This window comes from Odocoileus virginianus, chromosome 26, assembly GCF_023699985.2.
Source record: "Odocoileus virginianus isolate 20LAN1187 ecotype Illinois chromosome 26, Ovbor_1.2, whole genome shotgun sequence".
Classification (NCBI taxonomy): domain Eukaryota; kingdom Metazoa; phylum Chordata; class Mammalia; order Artiodactyla; family Cervidae; genus Odocoileus; species Odocoileus virginianus.
In genome coordinates this window covers 35523024-35544929 of record NC_069699.1, presented here as the reverse complement: position 1 = coordinate 35544929, position 21906 = coordinate 35523024, and the positions used below count along the sequence as shown (strand labels likewise).

General features: G+C 42.8%; 1 protein-coding gene across 17 annotated transcripts in view; it reads right to left on the bottom strand.

Annotated features, from left to right (window-relative positions):
• The window catches only part of CADPS (calcium dependent secretion activator), a 479809-nt gene that overhangs the window by 144554 nt on the left and 313349 nt on the right, over positions 1–21906 (bottom strand). For all 17 annotated transcript variants that reach the window (XM_070455753.1, XM_070455747.1, XM_070455750.1 and 14 more), the window contains exons 9-11: positions 20965–21031; positions 11817–11925; positions 5839–6051 (exon numbers count right to left, since the gene is read on the bottom strand). In XM_070455753.1, the coding sequence (XP_070311854.1) occupies positions 5839–6051; positions 11817–11925; positions 20965–21031 (389 nt within the window). The remainder of the gene's footprint in view (positions 1–5838; positions 6052–11816; positions 11926–20964; positions 21032–21906) is intronic.

The following is a 21906-nucleotide window of genomic DNA, read 5'->3' as shown; positions in this document are numbered from 1 at the left end:
CTCAACACATTTTTGGTGACTGACTTTTTCCTCTGTGAATAAAGGAACTGTGTACTCTGTTTTAGTAATGACTTAAATAGTGAAGAGAATGATTTTTCTAAGTTTTAAAGTTTCTTTTTTTTCTCTTACAGGTGTATTTTTAGAAAAATGAATACAAATACAAATGATGTAAAAAATGTTATTGTTGTCATTGTTCTTGGGAGAGCAATGGAAAGAGATTTGAGACCACAGGTCTAAACCCTCCACGACACTGTGAGATTGTGAATCTGAAGTTTCTGTGAATAAATTACATGATTTCAATTGTGTCTTCAATTTCTTGCTTTTGTGTGTGGTAGCTGAATGTATTATATCTCTCTCTTAAAAATTAACCTCTACTGGGTCTTATAGTACACCCTCAGTTTAGGCAGAATGAATTCTTTCATTTCAAATGATGTATTTACTTTATTAATTATGTTCTGCAACTTCTTAGAGTCTTGCTCAGTTACCATCTTTGGGTTTCCTAGCCCACCTTTCTGTCTGTTAAGGTATCCATGGTTACCACACCATTGGTTCTCTGACCATTCTAACCTTTGGAAAGGGAAAGGAAAAACAACAACAACAACACATCATCAGAGTGCAAAATGATCTGTTTTCAGGCATTAAGCAGTCAGGTAGCTGTGAATTCCATGAAACGAAGGCATTATTTGCCATTTCGTTGCAATGTTCATTAATATTCTTGGAATTAAAAAAAATAGGAGATGTTAATGGTTGGCTTTACTCAGAGGATCATTTGATGCCAATATGAAAGCCAAGGAGAGGAGGCAATTATGCACACATCACATGCATCCTAGTTTCAGTATGGAAGCTTACATTTCCAACCTAAGGTCAGGAAAATTACATAAAAAGTTTTACTACAAAGTCTAGACATGAGGAAGATTTCAGAGGAGAGGGAGGAAGCACATTGCAGGTGTCAGATAATCTAGTCTGATTATCTGAGCTGTGCTAGCTATAGGGGAACACTTACCCTTCAGTCCAGCTAGAAGTTAGCAGGGTAAGAAGGAACAAACCAGAATAACATAAAGACTAGCAACAAGGCTCAGGAAAGCAGACAGGAGTTCTAACCTAGCAGCTAAAGTTCTTGGGTTCGAGCAAAGATTGAACAAGAAAACTTAAATGAAACAAAACAAAAAAACAAGAAAACCAAAGCCAACCCCCTCCCCAAACCAACAGTAACCAAGGTCCCCCTAACTGTTGAAAGCTCTTCAAGTGGTAGCCAAGCTAGAACAATTCTCAAAAACATCCCACTTCAGGGATTTATGATGTGATTAACAGTTATTAGTTGAGAAACAGACATTAATATGAGACTCATTGCAAATGATATATCAAATAATCATTGACCAAATAGCAAAGCTTAAAATTCCCACTCCCCTCCCAGTCTTGAGAACAGAGGTACTGATCTTTACTGTTCCTCTAACACACACTGGACAGGGATCAGGTGTTTCAATGAGAGGCCACTTGATATAACAAATTGTGGCAACACTCAATTATAGATTTGGATGTCATTTCCAAAGTAAGCAACATTTGCCTTAAGAAATTAGAAAATTATAAGTATTTGTTGTAAAGAGTTGTATAGGTAAGCACTGACAATTTTTTTAAGTTTTAAACAAAACAAAAAAAAAAAGAGAGAGAAAATTAAATCAACAATAACACACACCAAAAAAACCACAAAAGAACAAAAAAGTTGTAAAGTTTGGTGGAACCCTCCCAAAATTATTTTAGAGTCACATAGAAACTAATGAATAGCAGGATCTATTTTTTTTCCAATTTTCCCAATTCCATATAAATATTCCACTCCACTCTTAGACGTGTCTTTTCATTTTGAAATCGAACTTCTGAAATTGCAAAAGAAATAGTCTGCACCCAGAAGTCTGTCAAACTGAATTTAGAAAGACCCAAATAAACTCATGATTACAGTCAAGTATCCCAAACTGTAAAATGTTCCATTCTCAAATTTCCCTTGAGCAGACAGCGACGTGACAAGACTGGAGTGTTTATTTTTCTCTATCCAAAAAACCTCTTGCATTTTTCTGTTAGCTTCCCTTTGCCATGTAAATACTAACATAGTGATTACAAAGCTAACTCATTAAAAAGTTCTTCATCATTCACTTGCAAGGACGGCAGCTACTTTGAGTAAATATTCAAAACTGGGGATTTAATGAGATGTGCACAGAATCAAGTATTTAACAATGATCCTTACCTTTTAGAAGTCAACAAAATCTTTTTAAAATGCAATACTTGATTGTATTTACTCCTTTTGTTAGAGTCTGTGACCGACAATGTTTGTGATGTGACAAAATAAACTGAGGTACAGACTGAGAAGCAAATGTCGGTGAAGGGTCAACACTTGCTATTTCTTACTATGTTGTGATTGTTTTCCATTTTTCTGTCATCTTGCTTCGCAGTACTGCTGCTGCTGCTGCTGCTAAGTCACTAGGTAACCAATTTGTCGCAGTCTGCCCGGGACTAAACAGTTTCTGGGACACAGGGCATTAATTGTTAGGATAAGGCAAGTTTCGGCAAATTTGGATGAGCTAGTTAGGATTCTAAGTATGAATAAACACTAAATCTGACTTAGTTAGTATAAATCTAAACCTAATCTGTTTAATAGTGAGGGTTTGAATATAAAGGTTTAAATTCAGTTTTGCAATAACCATTACATAACTTCACTCTACGGCAGATTCCACTCAATATGATATATCCCCCACTCTCGGCAATTTTTGGGTTGTTTCGCACAACTACTCACTGACACCACAGAATGAAAAATTCTTGGATCCCGTTTGGATCTTTTTTGTGGGTTTTATACTTGACTGTAAGTGACTGGGGATCAGATACAGAAGTTTGGGTGGGTCAAATCCTGACTAGATTACGATGCTAGTTTCTAAAGTATGGGAACAGAGCCTCACTTTCTGGTACTCTGGCCACAGTTTTCATTAAGTGCCTGCACTAGCAATAGACAAAAGTCTGGAGTAGTTAAGGCTCTTTTTCAGGGGTAGTAGAGTAACCACGGGATTACTGGGTTTAACGCTAGTGGGTTGAAGATCCATGTAAGGAGCGTCATTGACTGTGGGGTCAGAAGCATACGGTTGTGCAAAGCGGGCACTGCACAACTCGAGAGGCACCGTTCACATTTTTATCTAGGGGAAAAGAGCCTCCTGAAGGGCACAATCTGCACGGCTGAAAGCAGTGGCCTCCTTCTTACAGAGCCTGGTGTGGGGGTACACCTCATGTTCTCTAGAGACCTTCTGTTGCCAGGCAGCGATGAGGAGGTAATAGAGAAGGGAGTGGCTCTGGCAGCAGGTGCTGATAAATCCCTGGCGCATGACATCCCTGACCTTTTCACTCACCTCCCAGCCTGCCTCACATGCTCTCGAGGGATGATACTACTTATCCGCATCCCCAAATTTTAACTCTCAGAATTCTGCTTTGGATGTTCTATTTAATAAAAGCTTCCTCTGTCAACTAGGATAGTAACGTACATCAACCTTGCGTGTATGCAAACAAATCTTCTAGCTGATGCCTACTGACCAGATTCTAATTTCATAGCTAAATGAATCCTACCCACAGAGGAAACTCTAAATCAAGAGCCCTAGTGTATTTCCATAAAGAGGCATGCATCCCCTTCAACAGCCTCTTTCAGTCATCACTTTTATAGAATCTGTGTCTGGTCTCCATTTCATTTTACCCCTGAATTTCCATTCTCTTTCCTATACTAGAGAGAAAAAAGTGGACTGATCACGAACCAAGTACTAGGTTCTTAATCTGGGGAGACAACAGAACAGAGACACTGAATGTAAGGTGAAATGACTTCAGAAGAAATGGAAAGTATTTGGAAATAAAACCAAGATTTTCCAAATATCACCTGTGATACATGTTTTATGAGGTTGATTTAGATGGTGATCATAAATTAAGCATTTGTTTCCTCATACACAGATAATTCCATCTCAGAGGGATATGATATGATGTGTTGTTTCAAGATTCATTTATAAGGAGTCTGTCAGGCCAGGTGAAAGAAGGGCTTCTATTACAGAGGAATTTTTATAATTAAGTTAATATTGGGGATGTTTTATTTCAACTAATGACTAAACCATTTACAAAGAGATGCTTCTTTTCTTTTTGCTCTCAGATAAAGTTAAGTGTCACAAATGTTACAGGAAAAAAGAGTAGGAAACTTGGTGGAGGTCATGATCAGAAGGGCTATCCCTCCTCCCCTGAGCCCTTCCTCGACTTCTTATTTGTTTAGGGTTTTCTGTGTGGAAACCAGCATGATTGTGTGATTATTTACACTGTCCCATAGGGAAAGCATCTTCCTTTAAAAAAACCATCAGTACAGGACAAGAATCCCTGGCAGCACCTGATGGGTAGTATCTGTCATTCAACAAGAATGTTTCCCCACCAGCAAAGGTGTAACAAGATTTAAGAACACAGTCTGGTTAAATAAAAAACAGACATGGAAGTGGAATTCATCAGGAGGGAATTACCTCTACTTAGTTGCTATAGCGACAGAATTATGTGGTCCATGTTTTAAGAATAACTGAGGGGAGACTGTATGAAAGCCCTGGGTTCAAGGTCAGGTTTCCGATGAGGGATTTTCACACTTGCTTTCCCTTTTGTTGCGATTCTTTTCCCACAGATGTCTATGGGGGTAACTTCCTATCATTTGGGCTTAAGCTCAGATCATCTGTGTTATATTTCCTCTCTCCACTCTCTCACCAATGCATGACGTTCTTTATGGTGTTTCTCAGTGTGTGAAACTATCTTACTATTTTTTTTTTTTTTTTACTTGGTTTACTGTCTAGACTTCCCCACTGGGCTGGAGGTATCCTAAAAACAGGTATCTCCATGTCTTCCTCATCAACATGTCTCATCACCTAGACAACTGCTCAGTGAACTACACTGAATGAGGAAGTGCCATGCTAAAGACAAGACTCACCATGATTATTGCTAAAAACTGACGTGTACCTATCTATTCCTAATTGACCTGTATTCAGGGTATGGCAGACATCTTTACTTAGGGTGAATGCTTGTAACTGAAATGAATCTGGTGCTTTATGTTTCCAGTGTTTCCATTTTATTTGTTTCAATAAATATCTGCAAGAGCACGCTGTCTTTCATCTTACCCTGTGCATCCAACTTGTCCCAAGATCAAAACTATCTTGGTAGCAAGACGGCATGGTGAAAGGGCAAGAAATTAAAACTAATGCTAAACCTATAGGGAGGAGAGACTGGAATATGAACTGGGACTGTTTAAGAAGATGGTTTCATTTCTGGGTTCTGGTATTTTAGCTCAGAATGGGATTTTAGATACTGTGTTATTTTCTTGTGTGTGTTCCTGTGTCCCCCCATCCTCCCCTACTGCATGTGATAATGTCATCATTTATTTTTAAATGGTTCTAAGTTGCATATTAAAATTTATTCCAAATTAAGCTCTATTTTAAAGTTACTTTCGATAGGAAGAAATGAGGCAAGGACATACATAACCTACTATATTTGAAAGACTCAAACAAATACCTGTTTGGCTGTGAATTCTAAACTCTCATCAAAACAGAGGGAAAAATTCACCTGAAACATATTTTTCTTTGTTTAGTCCGGAGGAGGGGATTGTCAAGTATTGCACTTTAAAATTACTTTTATCTAACATTTTTGTCCCAACTCTCCCCCTTTGAATTAACTTTTTTTTTTTTTTAGGCAAACATGATTTTGAGCATCCTTAATATGAAAGCAACTAGATTTTCTAATTCAACCTTAGAAGACTGACTTTACTCTACAGAACTAGTTTTAACAAATGGCATATTTACTTACAAAATTGGGAGATAGGGGCATCCAGCTGAGGCACATTCCCTCCCTTGGCATTTAGTTTCTGGACTTGGGTTGGGGGCACAGGCTTGTGTGACTGCCCTGTGGCCCGATACATGGCCTGGACCCAGAGAATGCGATCTTGCTCATCATCACTTGCAAATATCACGGTGTCTCCTTCTTTGACTGCATTGAAGAAGGCTCGGCCACCCTCCAAACCTGGGTTAAAAGGGAAGAAAGACTAGTAAGTTGAGCTGCAATGTTTTCAGCAGGACTAAGCTCTGAGCAGCGGTCTCTATGCTTTTCCTTGGGCTGGAGAAAAGAGGTGCATCTCTTTATCTAACTATAGGATAGCAAGTCTGATACGATGATGTCCAAGAGGCATTTTGAGCCTGGCTCTTGTCTCCTGCCACCTTTGTTTTATTGGAGACAGAGTTGTCAACTGAACTGCCTAATGGCAGGGTAATTATTCATCTATAAACATACCTTTACTTTTCTATTTTAAAAACAAGCCAGATGACGACAACAGAAATGTCTCCTGACCCCGCCTCTCAAGTCCACAACCTCAGGGACCTTTTGGACTCCTGATTTTTCTCTTGCTGCCTATTCCAATGAAATTCTGAAGACTCTACTTTCAGGACATCACAACAAAATTTGACCTCTTCTTCCTTCTCCAGGGCTGCCACTCTGAATTCACCCACATTCATCTCTCACCTGGATTATTCTAGTAGCCTCCTAACTGATCCATCTGCCTCCACCCGCACTCTCTATTCTTGACCCTCCAGATGGGAGCCAGGGTAATTGGTTTAGCACAAGAGTCAGGCTGTGCCATCTCTCTGCTCAAAACCTACCAGTAGCTCTGCATTTCACTTAGAGGAGAAGTCTAGGTTCTGACAAGGCCTGCCAGACCCCACGTGAACTGACCCCCCACTACTTCCGCCTGCCTCTCTTACCATGTGCACAAGTATGCACCCCGTTCACGCAGCCGTGCTGGCCTCTTGCTGCTCCCTGAACACTCCAGGTGCATTCTGCCTCAGGGTCTTTGCACAGAGCTACTGCCTGTGCCTAGGGCTCTTCCTCCAGTTATTCTCATGAGTCACAGCCTCACCTCTTTCATGTCTTTGCTCAGACATCACATGCTTGTTCAGGCCTTCCCTGACTGTTACCTCTCCTTACTCACCTCTCTTCTCTTGCATTCTTTTGCTCCAAAGCTCTTACCACCTCAAAAAATTTATAAAATTTACTTCCTAAAGGCATGGAGTTTTTGTCTCTTTTGTTCATTGCTGCATCCTGGTACCCAGCACTATGCCTGGCAGACAGCGAGTGCTCAACAAATACAAGTTGGATGAATGAATGCTCTGCAGACCCATTCTGTCCCATAAGCAGTTCTCCAAGTTAAAATTTAGAGAGAAGTGGGCAAAAGAAGCCTATCTCTGGGCTCAGACCAGAGCTACATTGTGTCTGTCAACATATTTCAAAAGCCCATATTTTTGGGGTGACTGGGACTCTCTGTCCATAAACAAAGCTTCACATCTTCACCAGTTTCCTCATCATTTCTCTACCCTCCAACTATCTCTTTAAAGGTGAAAGGGGAGTAAGTGGAATAGTTAGAATCCTGAAACCAACAGGGCCCAATTGCCAACCCATTTGACATTTGCCTTGCGAAAGATTGCTGGTGATGTTAAGACTTATCTATTGTGCCGACAATATTAATTCAAATGTCTACTTCATAAGAACGGGTGTGTGTTAATAATTTTGCACTTAGAATTGCCAGGGATTATAGAACAATAAAGAGCATCTTTTTTATATGAAGAGTTGAGGGGTATAGCAATTTCAATAAAATATTTTTTGTGGCTGTGATTATGAAGCAATATTTTGGTTCTTTTCTTAAAAAGAGCTTTAAAATGTGTGATGTGGATAGGATGGTGTACAGTGAGCAAGCTGGAAAAACCTGATGAAATGGATAGACAGAACCGTAAGAAGGAAAATTTTTCAGAGAGAGAGAGAGAGGAAGAAGAACTTTGAGGAATGCTTTAAGCTCTGAAAAGTGGGTACCAAGGAGCTAAAAGAAAAGAATGGGTTCAGTAGAGCTTCTTCAGTCTAGTCTCACGGTAACCCCTGGGATACAGTACTGTGATAGTGCAGGGGAACTCCAGGCCAGCCACCACTGGACGGGACCTTTCCCCTGCCCCACCACCTCGCATCTGCCAGGGCCTGAAGCTCAGAATAGGGACATTGCGTTCTTGGAGCTACTGTCAGAAAGTCATTTCATGGCGCTGACTCAGGAAGGAGAGAGGTAAAGGTGCAAAGATGCTAGGAAGTGTTGAGATCTTTATGGACTCCTCCCAACGGCCTTATGAAGTGTGTACATGTGTCCATGTACTCAGTCGCTCAGTCGTATCTGACTCTTTGCGACCCCATGGAGTATAGCCCGCCAGGCTTCTCTGCCCATGGAATTTCCCAGGCAAGAATACTGGAGTGGGTTGCCATTTCCTGCTCCAGGGGATCTTCCCGACCCAGGGATCGAACCCACATCTCCTTCACCTCCCACAGCGGCAGGCAGATTCTTACCACTGCAGCATCCGGGAAGCCTGTAGAGAATGTACATTAGTGTCCTTATTGTATAAACGTGGAAACTGGGTCAGAGAGGAGGAGCTAACTATCCCATGAACACAAAGTGGAGCTGTGAGGATCGGAGCTGGGCTTCTGACCCCAGCTGTCTGACTCCAGAGCTGACGATTACAAGCACAGTCCCGGACCACTGCAGGACCCGGTCAGCACACCTGGCGTGCAGCAACTGCTCTCAGAGGATGAGTTACTGACAACACAGTGGAGCCTAACCAGGGGGGATGAGGCCAAGAGAAACCTGTGAAGCAGGAGAAGCAACGACAGTGACAGCAGTGAAGAGCAACAGAGCTCTTCCAGAAAGCCTGGGAGACCAAGGACACAGCAATGAGGATGAGGAGAAAGCAAGCAACCAGCTCAAAGAAAACCAAAGAAGAGAAGACGACACGAACACCACCGTGTGCTCCCAGGCAGCATTCTTAAGCAAGGCAGCAGGTCCTGGGGACAGAATCTGCAAAATGCAACGTATGATAATGTCTGGGCTCTCCATGGAACACCCCAAAGGGACTGACCTTCAGGAACAAGAGGACATGTCTGGGAATAGATGGAGGCAGCCCAGGCAAGGAATGCTGGCCTGTTCCCTGGCCGGGGATAGCTGTTTCAACCACACACATGGACATAGTCTATTTAGGGTGGTAAAGTTGTTGAAGATTTAATTTAGTCATTGAAATTGTGCCACCGAATTATTCCAAATGAATATCCTTTTATTTGAAGACTTCCTTATTTAATCTGATAGGAACTGAGAGATTGTTGCATACTCTTTGAACCATACCCAGGGAAAGATAAAGGGAAGAAGTTTCATCTTTAGATTAAAATGAAGAGCCTAAATGTAAAAACTACTTACAGTTATTTACCAATTCCCCAAACAAACCTTTCAAAGACCCTATACTGGAATAGTTGATTTAGAGCCAAAGCTTGTATCTGGGTGACTGCTGCATCCCAGGCTGGTACAAAGGCAAGGATGTCTATGCTATGAGGCTATCTGCCCCATCTCTACCAGTTGGTTCCACTGACAACCAGAATAAAGCCAAGAGGAGGAGAAGGACAGATGGACCCAGAGGTCCTGCTTCACGTGCACACTCACCTTTCAGGCAGCAGTAGGGGAAGCCTTCTCAAATCTCTGAGGACACTGGCCAAATTGTGTATTAATTACCCTGATCTTCAGCTGGCAAACTTTACTGTCCAAAAGAATCTCCTAGAGTGCTTATTTATTTATTATTTAGTAAGTGACTGATGTGGGCCATTTTTAAAATCTTTGTTGAATTTGTTACAACATCGCTTCTGATGTTCTTTTTTTCTCGGGGGGAGGAAGGCATATGGCACCTTAGCTCCCTGACCAGGGATCAAATATGCACTGAAAGGCGAAGTCTTAACTACTGGACACCAGGGAAGTCCCCAGAGTGCTTATATGAACAGGAGGATTCTGGTTCTTGGTTAGGTCTAGGGTTCAGGAACTATTATTTTTCACAATCACTCTTTAAAAAATTCTAGGTTAGGTTTTTCCCATGACAATTGGGAGTATCTGAATCTCCATTTTCAATCAAACGTTGCTTTGAAAATAACTAGGACTTGGCACACAGAAAGGCAGAGAAGACTCTGCTTATTATTCTCAAGAACATAATCACTTTGGTTTCCATTTACATCCTTGGTAAAGGAATTTATAAATTATATCCCAGGGGATCAATGTGAGGAAAAAGAAGAGGAGCTTTTATAATGTACGTGCACAGCTCCTTTTGCATGTAGATGGAAGGGCCATCTCCCTGCTGTAGAGAGGTCCGCCTGCGTCCGTACGAGAAGATAACAACTCGAGCTTCACTATATCTGCACACACAGCTATGTTTTACTGCAGGTGCCAAAGGGTGAGACGCGTTAGACCTCAAGTCCCAGCGCTGCCTCCAGCTTTACAAAATGAGATGATAATTCTGGTCCTATGTACTTGGTGGACTGCAGTGAAATCCAAATGCTATCATGTAGAGGAAAGGAAAAGGGAACTGGCTTAAAAGGAGGTAGTGTCACAAGACAGTGCTGCTTTTCCTTCTCATATTGGTCCCTGAGTTTCCCACTTTAAAGTGGAGGTCTTGGGAAAGAAGGGCTATTTCTCTGAAGGGCATGCCGTGATTTCAGAAGAAACCACTGCAGAATGCCACGAGGGTTCGTTTCTTAATACAGGGGCCACATCCTTTGCTCAAGCTGTTGCGTGAAACTGGCTCAGACTCCGAGGTCCTGTTCATGAGGAGGGATTTCCAGGACGAGCCTTTAAAGGCCTGACACATCTTACGTGGTCAGCTCTGTATCGTGCTCTGGCAGGACGCGAATTATCTATGGAGCTCTGAGGGGGCAGGTCTGGCCCAAAGCACTCGGGAGTGGCAATTCTGATGCCCACTGAGATGATAATTTTCCCAAGTGAACTGGGCCAGAGGTCTTCCCAGTTACACCTTTTCAGGTTAACGCCCCATCTTCTTTCAGACTCTGTTTTTCCTTTATGTGTATTTTGTTGCATGTGGAAGAGCAATATGGGAGTAGAAAAAAAGGTTTTGGGCCAAATAATGCAGTATGGTTGGAAATGCTTTCCTTGTGCAGATTTGGCATAAAAATAAACTTCTCTGGGAGAGGGCTGTTGGTGCCTGTTGCTCATTAATATGCTGAAATGATTTCGCACCCCCCCCCCCCCATTTTGAAGGTTCCTTGAGGCAGATTTCTATTCATTTTTTTTTTCTTTCTGGGAAAAAGATAACATGGGTTTCGAGAGAGGTGTGAGAGGGCAGGATGTGGAACTTATGCAATATAGAACTTCTGAGAAATACTACCATTTGTGTGGTTCTCTTAGTTACATAAGGCTGAGGAGTTTGGATGTCTACGCTGCGGACTGGTGTCTTTTTAGGAGGAAAAAAAAAAGGTTTAGAGAAGACTTTCTTTTCAAGTACTATCAGATAACTATGACTTGTACTTAGCAAATGTGGACCTATAGGGCAGGCTTACCTGGACAGAGACACGATGCCTGCCAAGCACACACGACTGGTGAATCAGACACAGACACACACACACACACTAGTCATAGGAGCACATGTAGGACTTCTTTTTCAGGATTTCTATTGAACATTCTAGGGTGGAATTAAAATTTGAGGTGGGCACAGCTACATCAAAGAAAAACGTACTACATTTTCATTTTGGTTTTATGAAGATCCCCTGAGTCAAAACAAAGCCCCGGACTGGAATTGGCACTTCTTCATTCAGGACAGAACCTCCAGGGGATGGTGAACTGTGGCTGTGGCGCCCTAGTAACTTGGCTCAGTTAGTGTCCAACATGGAGGGAAGGGAGAGAGTTTTGTGGGTTCATGGCCTAGCAGGTGGGCAGGTACCTGGTTGGGGGTCCGTGTAATCCACGGTGTAGCCATCCAGTTGGAGAAGTTCCTGAGGCTCGGCTTTTTTCTCCCGGTAACTGCACATGGCAAACGTGTACTGACTCACCTGAAAGGGAGAAGCAGAGACGTGTGAGGTTGATTCCCTAGGGCCTGTCTTCCTTGAATAAACCTTCCCCTTTCAAGCCTGTCCTTTCCCCTGAGGCCCTGCACTCCAGAGCTGGGCTCAGATTGCATTTTTCCATATCCTGGCTGTGTGACTTGGAGCAAGTTAAGAGACTTCTCTGGTCCTGATACCTCACCTGTAGATGGATATAATCTGAGAAACTACTTTGTCGCTGGCTTATTATGTAGACTGAATGAGTTCATATGTGAAATGCATTTCAAATCTTTCCTTGATGCTTAGGAAGTGCTTGAGAAAAGTTAGCTATTATCATTACTGCTATATTTTAATTGGCTAAGCTACATGAAATTCACATTTGGGGAGGTCAAAACTGGTTGCATAGCAGCAATTTTATAGCTTTTACCTACTATGACTTTGGCCCTGGCTCTGGCTGAGGCTGTCATGCTCTCAGACTCGACACAGGTCTTTCAGTCGTAAGTTAGGGACTAGTTTCTTATTTACACCCACCTCCATTTCTTTTAGTATTTTACGTTTTGCAGGTCAATTCTCTGCACTGAGCCACTCTCATTTCTTCCTTGCCCTTCCCACAGAAGGAGTGCCTTTGGTCGCTTTGAAAAGTCTTCCCTTCATCTCAGACAAGTGCAGGAGTGACATGCTGTCAGAAGCAATGAGTGCTTGATCTCTAGGCGCCAGTCACAGGAGAGCCACCCTCAGCCCCTGTCCCTCACCAGCCTCCGCCCACGTCAGTGCTGGGTGCAAGCTCCACTGCTGCAGGCCGGCCTTCAGGATCCTGTCGCCACAGTGCATCCAGACCCAGCATGGATACTGAGCATTTCTACATCCAGCCTGTCTGCAAGGAGCCCAGGGAAGAGCAAGCGTCCTTCAGGCTTCAGGCTAAAAGCTCAGGGGCATATTTGCCATCCACGGATGTCAAATGTCTTGGAGGAGTGCCACATCCCTCATCTCTTAGTTCTCTTTATTAAAACAGACATTTACTAAGTGAACTTTGATCCCGGCAGGGGATATTTTTTTTATCTCCTCCATGGGTCAGATTTGTCCTTTTTTTAAATGGTAAGAAATTAGAGCTCTCAAACCCTGCGTATATCTCCCACCAGTCCCTGGCCTGAAGGTCCCAGCGGTAAGATAACAGGAGTCCTCAGGAGAATGTTTCATTGGTTGGTTTATCTCTTGCTGCCCTCTGTTGGTTTCCGATGAAAACTTTCTGCCTGACTTGGATTTCTTTACTGTGCTTATAGTTTACAGAATCTGTTCCTTATACTGCAGGGTCTTGATGGGCTTCAAGGGAAACATAAAGCCACTAAGAGTATGTTCCTAAGTGGACATGTATTATGCTTTGCATTAAGCATCTTCTTCTAAAAAGGAGGATTCAGAATGGAAGCTTTGCATAGGGGTCACACAGGCCTGGGACCTCATCCCAGCTCTCCTAAGTTCTCATACATGTAGCTCAGAGTCTTTGTCTGTATTTTACCTGTCTTATTGTGGCCGAAGAATAAATTGAGTGGTGAAGGGTTTTTTACATTGTGTGTGATATTCACCTGGCAAATAATCAATATATGCATTTATGCAAGCAGTTTCCTTGCATTTGGCACTACTTTCTCCTACAAAGTAGCTGAGCAGGTATATCTGCCTACCAGATTATAAGTCCTTTCAAGGCATGCCTAGAGAATCATACATCTTCATTATATTCCCCTTGCCATGAGCAAAATCTATGATGAGATGGGCATTCACTAATTGAGTTTGATTGACTCCTGAAAAATGAGTATTATCATCCAATAGAGAGGCTTCCCCCCTTCCAGATTTACATATGTTACTCCAGTCCATTACTGATCCCAGACACAACTGATTCTCCATACCCAAGAGTAAACAGATATTGCTGAAATTGCTCTGCAATGATATTCTTTGCCTCTCTGGTACCCTGGACATTTTATAGCACGTTAATGTGATGATCAGGCAGACAGAGGGTTGGGGACGTTTATCTGAGATCGGTGAAACAGCACAACAGAAAGGTGCTACCTCAAGGTTCGGGCACTTACTATTACTACAGCTTGGGGCTTTCTGACTTCTACTTAGAGCCTTGCTTCTTGGAGAGCTGTACGCTGCTGCCCCCTTCTGGTAATACTGTCGAAGTTGTTCCAGACAAATTTTGGGCGCAAAGAAACTGGCTTATCAGGACCATTTTAATAAGGAATTTGGCAACTTACTTTAGGAAAAAAAAAAAAAAGGTGGAACGAAGGAATGATTTACTTTTGAATATTTCTAATTATTGCAAGGAACCTCAGATTTTCTAGAGCTCTTCAAGTGTGAGGGAACAGCAAGTGTTTGGGACTTGCTAAACTGTTGTAAAAGGAGGCAAAAGGAGACGGGAACAGTAGAGGATGAGACGGTTAGATGGGCATCAGTGACACAATGGACATGAATTTGAGCAAACTCTGGGAGATAGTGGAGGACAGGGAAGCCTGGCATGCTACAATCCATGGAGACGGAAAGCGTCGGACATAACTCAGCGACTGAACAACCATGAAGTCTTGCAATCCCTGACCTGCCGGAGTTTGCTGCATGCAGAGGCTCCTCGAGAATGAAGCCAGTTTAGGGGAAAGCATGGTCAAGAGGCTCTAGAAGCAATGACGTTGCTCCAAAATCAGTGCATGGATGGATGAATGGATGATACATGAATAGGTAAGAGATTTGTAATTAAAAAAAGATTTGTAATGGAATAAGTGCAGTAAAATGCTAATGGAAGAATTTAATCGGTGCTTTTAGAGGTTTTCACTGTAAAATTCTTTCAATTTCTCTGTACGTTTGAAAATGTTCTTGATAAAATAGTAGGGATAAATTAAAAGATAACAGGAAAAAAGCAAAGAAATGGTTCAGATAGAGAGACTGAGTCTTGGTGACTTTGTTTAAGCTCTGGACCCAGCTATGCCAGAAAAACTCCAGCTAGTTAGTAATTTAATAACTAACCAATATAATTCTTCTAAAACTTAAGCTAATTCAGGTTGATGATTGTTGTTCACAGAATATAAATATAAACGTCTTTCAGGGCACTTGTGAAGTTGAGTGGGAAGAATGAACATTCATTCAGCAATAAATCATTCACATACTCCATGTCTTACAATTCACTTTCATGGTTAACTTAATATTGATTTCTGGATGGTAACTATTGTGTTATGAGGTGTTTTACATTATCAGGCAATATGCTAGCTTATTCAGATCTAGATTTTTAGAAAGTTGGAATGGTCAGAATTTAGGGACATTATATTATTCCTATATTTTCTCAGGGCTTCCCTGGTGGCTCAGGTAGCAAAGAATCTGCCTGCGATGCAGGAGACCTGGATTCGATCCCGGGGTCGGGAAGATCCCCTGGATAAGGAAATGGCAACCCACTTCACTATTTTTGCCTGGGAAATCCCATGGACAGAGGGGCCTGGCAGGCTAAGTCCATGGGGTTGTAAACAGTCAGACACAATTGAGCGACTAAAACTTCCACTTCACTTTCATATCATCTCTAGGGAATCAGAGACAAGGTATTATTTCGGGACTACATTGGCTCTAACTGATGCAAGGGACAGAGCTATGGGCCGCTGTATCTGCACAGTTTCCTCTGAGAGTGTGGCATCATGGAAGACACCTGCCACCAGAAGGCCCATGTGAGGCCGCACACTGGCTGTCTATGAGCTGCTGCTCCGGGCGGGTCATGTAAGCAGCCTCAGCTCCTGTCTCCTCCCCTGTGGAACGTGGGTGGTGGTGGGGCTAAGATGGGTCCTCACTGCAGTACAGAAATATTGTGAAGGCCAGCTTGATGAACACCTTGTAAACTCCGAGAGGCCGTAAAATAGAATTATTAGCATTATTAGAGAAATCATAGAAAGGTGCTAAAAGGGGACAAGTATCTCAGAAATAATTTGGCTGAAGACCAGTTAAAAACTGATTTTAACAAGAGATCACTGGGGCATGGAAGAAAAATATTTTAAAATAAGAAGATGCTAGAGGTGAGGCTTTCTAATCTGATATGGATGAGGAAATGGCTGCGTCCACTCCTCCCCTTCCAACCCAAGATGGGAAGCTCAAAATTGGAGCTAATCTTCATCTTTAGCAGTGGTCTGGTCACAGTTCCTGACAATGGTAATCAACGTGCTTGGTCCTGACCATGCGCCAGGCAGTTACTCTGATGCTCATTTTCTTGGAGAACATACACTCTGAGAGAGCACAGTCTACAAGGAATGAGAGGCTTGGTTTAACAGGGACAATGACTTTTGAGCGGTGTTTCTTCACAGGTGGTCTCTGGACACCCTGCGCCAGCACCTCCTGGGCTGCACGTCAAGGACACAGGTTCCTGAGCTCCCTCTCAGAGTCTTCTCTGTGTCAGAGGCTTCTGCATGCCTCCCGAATCTGCATTTTAAACAACACGCAGTCCAGGCAGTCCAGGTCCGTAACCGGAAAACACGGTGGAGCAACACTGAAGTCGCTGTCACAGAAGCCCCCTGCAACGGCTTCATTCCCATCAGGGCTGGGGGTGCAGACTCCAGTCACACTCACCATCATTTTAGCCTTGATCCTCAAACATGGGAGCTGCTGCTTTGGCTCAACACTCCTCAAAGGGTGGCCTCTGTCCCTGGTTAGTAGGAAGTCCATTAATAAGCTATTTTTGTGTTCCCAAGGTAGTAGCTTAGCTCTAAAAGGAAATCTCACTAAGACAGAATGCAAAAATTCTGCATTATGGACAAAAAAGGAGACCATGTGCGTGTATGTGTGTGAGAGAGAGAGAGACAGACAGACAGACAGCTGGGGTGGGAGAGGAGATGGACTCTGAGACTGGTGTTGGATGTGTTCTCTCTTTGGGCTTTCCAAACAATTTTCCTTATATTACATCTAATGGAACTCACGATCCTGTTGGAAATTATGCATCACCAATTCTCTATTAAAAAACACTCTGTCTGCATGGAGAGGAAACAAACACTCATTGAGTCATGTAGGTAGCTGTGCTTCCCGAGTGGAGGCTTCATGTCCACAGAGACCCCTCTGAGGCTGCTGGGGAGTCAGGGCAGGACAGGGTGGGGGGATCTGCTTCCTTCCCTGGCTCCCTCCGCCATCCCCAGATTTGATCAGACCGGATCTCCTGTTTGTTCTTGGTCGCATCACACACATGTGGGATCTTAGCTCCCCAAGGAGGGATGGAACCAGAGACTCTGCAGAGGAAGCATGGAGTCTTAACCACTGGACCACCAGGAAGTCCAGGTTCTCCTGTTTTTACTTTTGCATGTTGGGTGTCAGTGGGACAGTGTGGTGGCTGAAAAGAAATTCAAAATCATCTGTCTGTTAGACTGGATTCCACACCACATGCAGCTGCCCGGCGCCAATGGTCACCACTTGGACCACCATCTTTCTCTTCAAGCAACTTGGGGTATTTTTGGTTTCCCTGAATTGGGCCAGGATTTGGGGCCTTGAACTTCTCTCTTGCAGTTCTGTTGGCATTGGCATTGATACAAAGTGCTTAAGTTTTTGTTTATCATTTTCATAGAGTGCCTGTGTGATCATCTAAACAGCAGAGATGAAAATATGAGCGGAATCCAAAAGTGATGCAGTATTTTTCAGGCAGGCCACTAAAGCTGCTTTGGACACTGTTGTAGTGGACAGGACAAAGATGTCAACAAAACCTGAGCTCTCCTCCTGGCTCCCCCATTACCTCGGTGATGGCAAGGCTGTCGTATCACCTCCTGGGTTTACACTGAAAGAGAAGGTTTAGTTTGGGGGATCCCTGTACCCGATGTACCGCAAGGGCTCTTTAAAGTGAATGAGGATCACGTGTACATGAAACATCTCACGAAATCCTTGTAGGAAAGATGCTGAGCTTTAGGCGGGCCTCCGATGCCCTTTCATGATTTTCAGAAGGGAGCTCAGAGCTTGCTTTGTAGCTACTGGGTGATTCTTATCTTCTTTTGGTGGAAGGCTTGGTGTGAAAGCCCTAAAATGTCTGTGTTCCAGTTGCATTGCTTACAACAATCATTCTCTTCTTTTGGGTTCAGTACATATTGTATAGACACAGCTTCATTAGCATTTTCAGCACAATTACTTTTTTTTTCCTGAAGAGTGAAATCTCTCCCGAAGTAAGAGATCAGCCACATCTCCTAAGCACTCTGTCATTTCAAAGATTATCAGAGGAAAGTCTTGTGTCCAGTAACCGGCTACCACAGTGGGAGACGAGACTTTGTCTCACATGACTAGGCCACTTGTCCCACTTCCTCTGAGAAGGTGTCACCAGCCACTCTCCAGGCCACATGACCTTCCCTTTCTCAGAACCACCTGAAGCACTGCCTGGGCTCTTTCTCTCTGCTCCTTTTTCTTTTTTCTTCCACCAAACACTTCCTGAATAAGCATGCCAGATCCTGAGCAGGACAGGGTGTGTGCTGGAGCTGAGGGGCGGGAAGGACAGCTAGAGGAATCAGAGACAGACCGACCCTGAGGCAGCTTACTGTCTATGCAGGAGGCCAGGCTCACGAGTGATTCTAGGGGGCTGCTCTGCCCAGTGGCAGGCACAAAAGGGGAAAGTCACCCAGAATCCAGCACTACTTCTTTTGACGTCCGTTCTCTCAACCTACATGCTCTCTTTAGAGTAGACATCACCTGCTTGTGCCTGCTCAGCATTCACTTCTGCGTCTGGTAACGGCACCCTGATTCTGCACTGGAGACAGCTCTGTGAGTCAAAGTGCCATGGCCTGCCCTGTGAAAAGTTGGGTGTGTGACACGAGCTGGACTGACCCAGTCCCCTGTCTCAAATCTGACCCTTGAGTGGAGATGCGAGGATAGAAAATGGTCAGAGCTGATTCTGTCCTACAGCCACATCAATGACACTGGCCATGGTTCCTACCGCCTGAATTTCTGGAACTCCTCTGGGAAGCAGCTTTTGCAACAATCATATCAACTACCACAAAAGCCTTCCAAAACACATTTTTTAAAATCATAATTGCCTTGCATCTGTTTCTGCTGTCTGCTTATGAGGAACTCTAAGAGATACGCTTCTGGAAGTACGGACTAGGTCTCCAGGTTCTTCTCTATGATCTATCAATGCGCCTTAACCAAAATAGGTACTGGATAAATGGTGGTTAGCTGATATTCCGAGGAAATGTACTACAGGATTAGATGTCTTCTATCACTTAGATGTGGCTCATTTGAAAGGGTGGGAAAAATTCCAAAGTTTTCCTTTGGTTAATTTATTTTGAGGTTTTGTTGTATCCTATAGCAATCATGAAAGCAAAGATCATGTCTTGCTTACAGCTAGAGAGACCAAGTCTGCCTTAGAGGCTCAGCAGAGGCCTGGGTAGATCCACAGGTCTAGCCTTAGAAGCTCAGGGCTGGTAGAACTTTCAGGGCCATTTAGACTAAGGGGCAGCTGCTTTACTGTGAGATTTCCTAATTGGTAGAGCCCAAAATACTAGTCAAGGCTCTTTGCAACCTCAAGGACTATAGTCCGCCAGGATCCTCTGTCCACGGAATTCTCTAGGCCAGAATTCTAGAATGGGTAGCCATTCCCTTCTCTAGGGGATCTTTCCAACTCAGGAATTGAACCAGGGTCTCCTGTATGGCAGGTGATTCTATACCAGCTGAGCTACCAGGGAAGCCCCACAGCCAACACAGTAACCCAGAAACACCTTTAGTCACTTAAAATTAAATTACAAGTTGACTCAATTTATGACATGTTTCAAAGTACAGCATAAATTAATGTTGGCAAAATGGATTATAGTTTACACGCTCTGGTGGAGCTTACAAATTAAAAAGAGGTAATGGAAAATTCCTTTGTAAATTGAAAAATCCTGATGCAAAAAGCAAACAAACCAAAAACAAAAAGAACAAAAAAGAAGAGATTTTTCAAGGATACATGTTACTATTCTGGAATTATATTTTTCTTAAGGAAGCAGAGAAGAGAGCAATGATGTTATTTATATATAACTAGTGTATTATTAGTATCAATATCTGTACCTACACCTGCATCTATATATACAGACATGTTACTGGCTGCACAGTTAGTAACAGTCCCAACTGAAGAAGCCCAAAGGACATCAAAAAGGAAAACTCCACAAGTATTAGAATCTGAGCAATACACATATTCATGAAACAGTGTCTACAATGATTTGTGTTCAAAAACAAAAAAAAAACATGTTAATAAACAACATGAACAGTTTGGTTAATTTTTTTAAAAATCTATGTGGAAAGATGTTTAGAAAGGTAATCTTAATTATTGGGGATCTGGAAGCCTCAGAAATCAGTAAGACTGGAATGTTTTTCCACAGATAATTCACAATCAAAATATGAAACAAAGAAAAAGATGTAAAAAGTCCAACTTAATTCTGGCTTTCTCATAATGACTATCTTAGTGCTTTTAGAAATAGCAGATTCTTGTAAAACAGTGTTAATGTCCCTGTTTCCCTAATCAGGCACATGCTTGCTCTCTCCCTGGGCCCTGCATTGCCGGCAGGGATGAGGGGCTACTGTTACCACCTTTCATATATATTTCTGTATTGTTAGAACTAAAAAATAATTAGCATGTATTAATGTTTAGAATTTTAAAGTCATGTAAAAGGAAGAAAAGTAGCCATCTAGGTACTGGAAATGTTCTGTATCCCTCGTGGTGACTGCATGGATATGTAATAAATAGAAGCTCACTGAGTTAAACACTCGAGCTTTGTGCACTTAAGGTAAATTATATAAAAAACATTAAAGTGCTTAGTCGCTCAGTCATGCCCGACTCTCTGCAACCCCATGAACTAAAGCCCGCACCAGGCTTCTCTGTCCATGGGGATTCTCTAGGCAAGAATACTGGAGTGGAGCGGAGTTGCAATGCCTTCCTCCAGGGGATTTTCCCAACTCAGGCACTGAACCCAGGTCTCCCACATTGCACGTGGAATCTTTACTGTCTGAGCCACCAGGGAACCCCCAAAACATTAATGAACCCTATCACATGTTTAAAAATAATGGCTCTTAAGATTGATAGTAGAGTTGAAGAGTTACCTGCACTAAGACAAAGAATCTTTTCTTCCATCTCTTCCAGACATTCTTACCGATGGCCCATAAATACCTAAAGAAAAGAAAAAGACCAGAGGTGCATTAAGCTTGAGCAAGTGCACTGTTTAATCTGCTTTACCATGAAGCTGGGTGCTCATGGACAAGGAAATTCACAGGGCTCAGGAACAGAAAGCAGATTCTGGGGTGTGGTTGAGGATAAGGAACAGAAGGCAGGATTTACTTCCACTTATAGAAAGCACTGTGGCCCATCATCAGACCTGACTTAAATTCCTTGTCGGATTCCAGAAAGTACCTTGGAAAATGTTACACTGCACCTTAATTTGTTTATGTGCTAAAAGTCTTGTAGGTAGGGAAACTCCTGCTGCTGCACAAGAGAGAAAAGAATAGTGCTAAATATTACAACTCCAACTCTTTCACCTCTTCTCAAGTCTTAACTCAGGAAAAACTTCCCTTGTTTGCTTTTGCTGTGATTCTGGCAAATGAAGGTACGATACAGAAAAGAAGTTTCAAGCTGACGTAGCAAGTCCTCCCTACACCTTTCCCTCCTCTCCCAAATGCTCGTCTGTTGATGGAAATCATTCTTCATACAGGAAAAAAAATTAAGGAAGGTTAAGAATTACAAAGGCACACTTCCAAGATTCTATCATCAGTGTAACTGACTGTTACTGATTCCTGAATTTCCCCCTTCCTCTGCCTTGTGGACTGATACATGCTGAACTGGCACTGATTAAGGGAGGGAGGTTGGTGCTTTTCAGGCTCTACTGGACCGGAAGAGAGACCTGGTCACACTCAAATGCATCCAAATCTTCGAGTTCCCAAACTGGCTTTACTTGCTATCAAAAGCCAGCTGGCCTACTTCCAACTCCCCACTTCACCTGCAATCAGACAGAATTTCTGCTTTGGAAGGTAACGAAGAATGCACCTAAT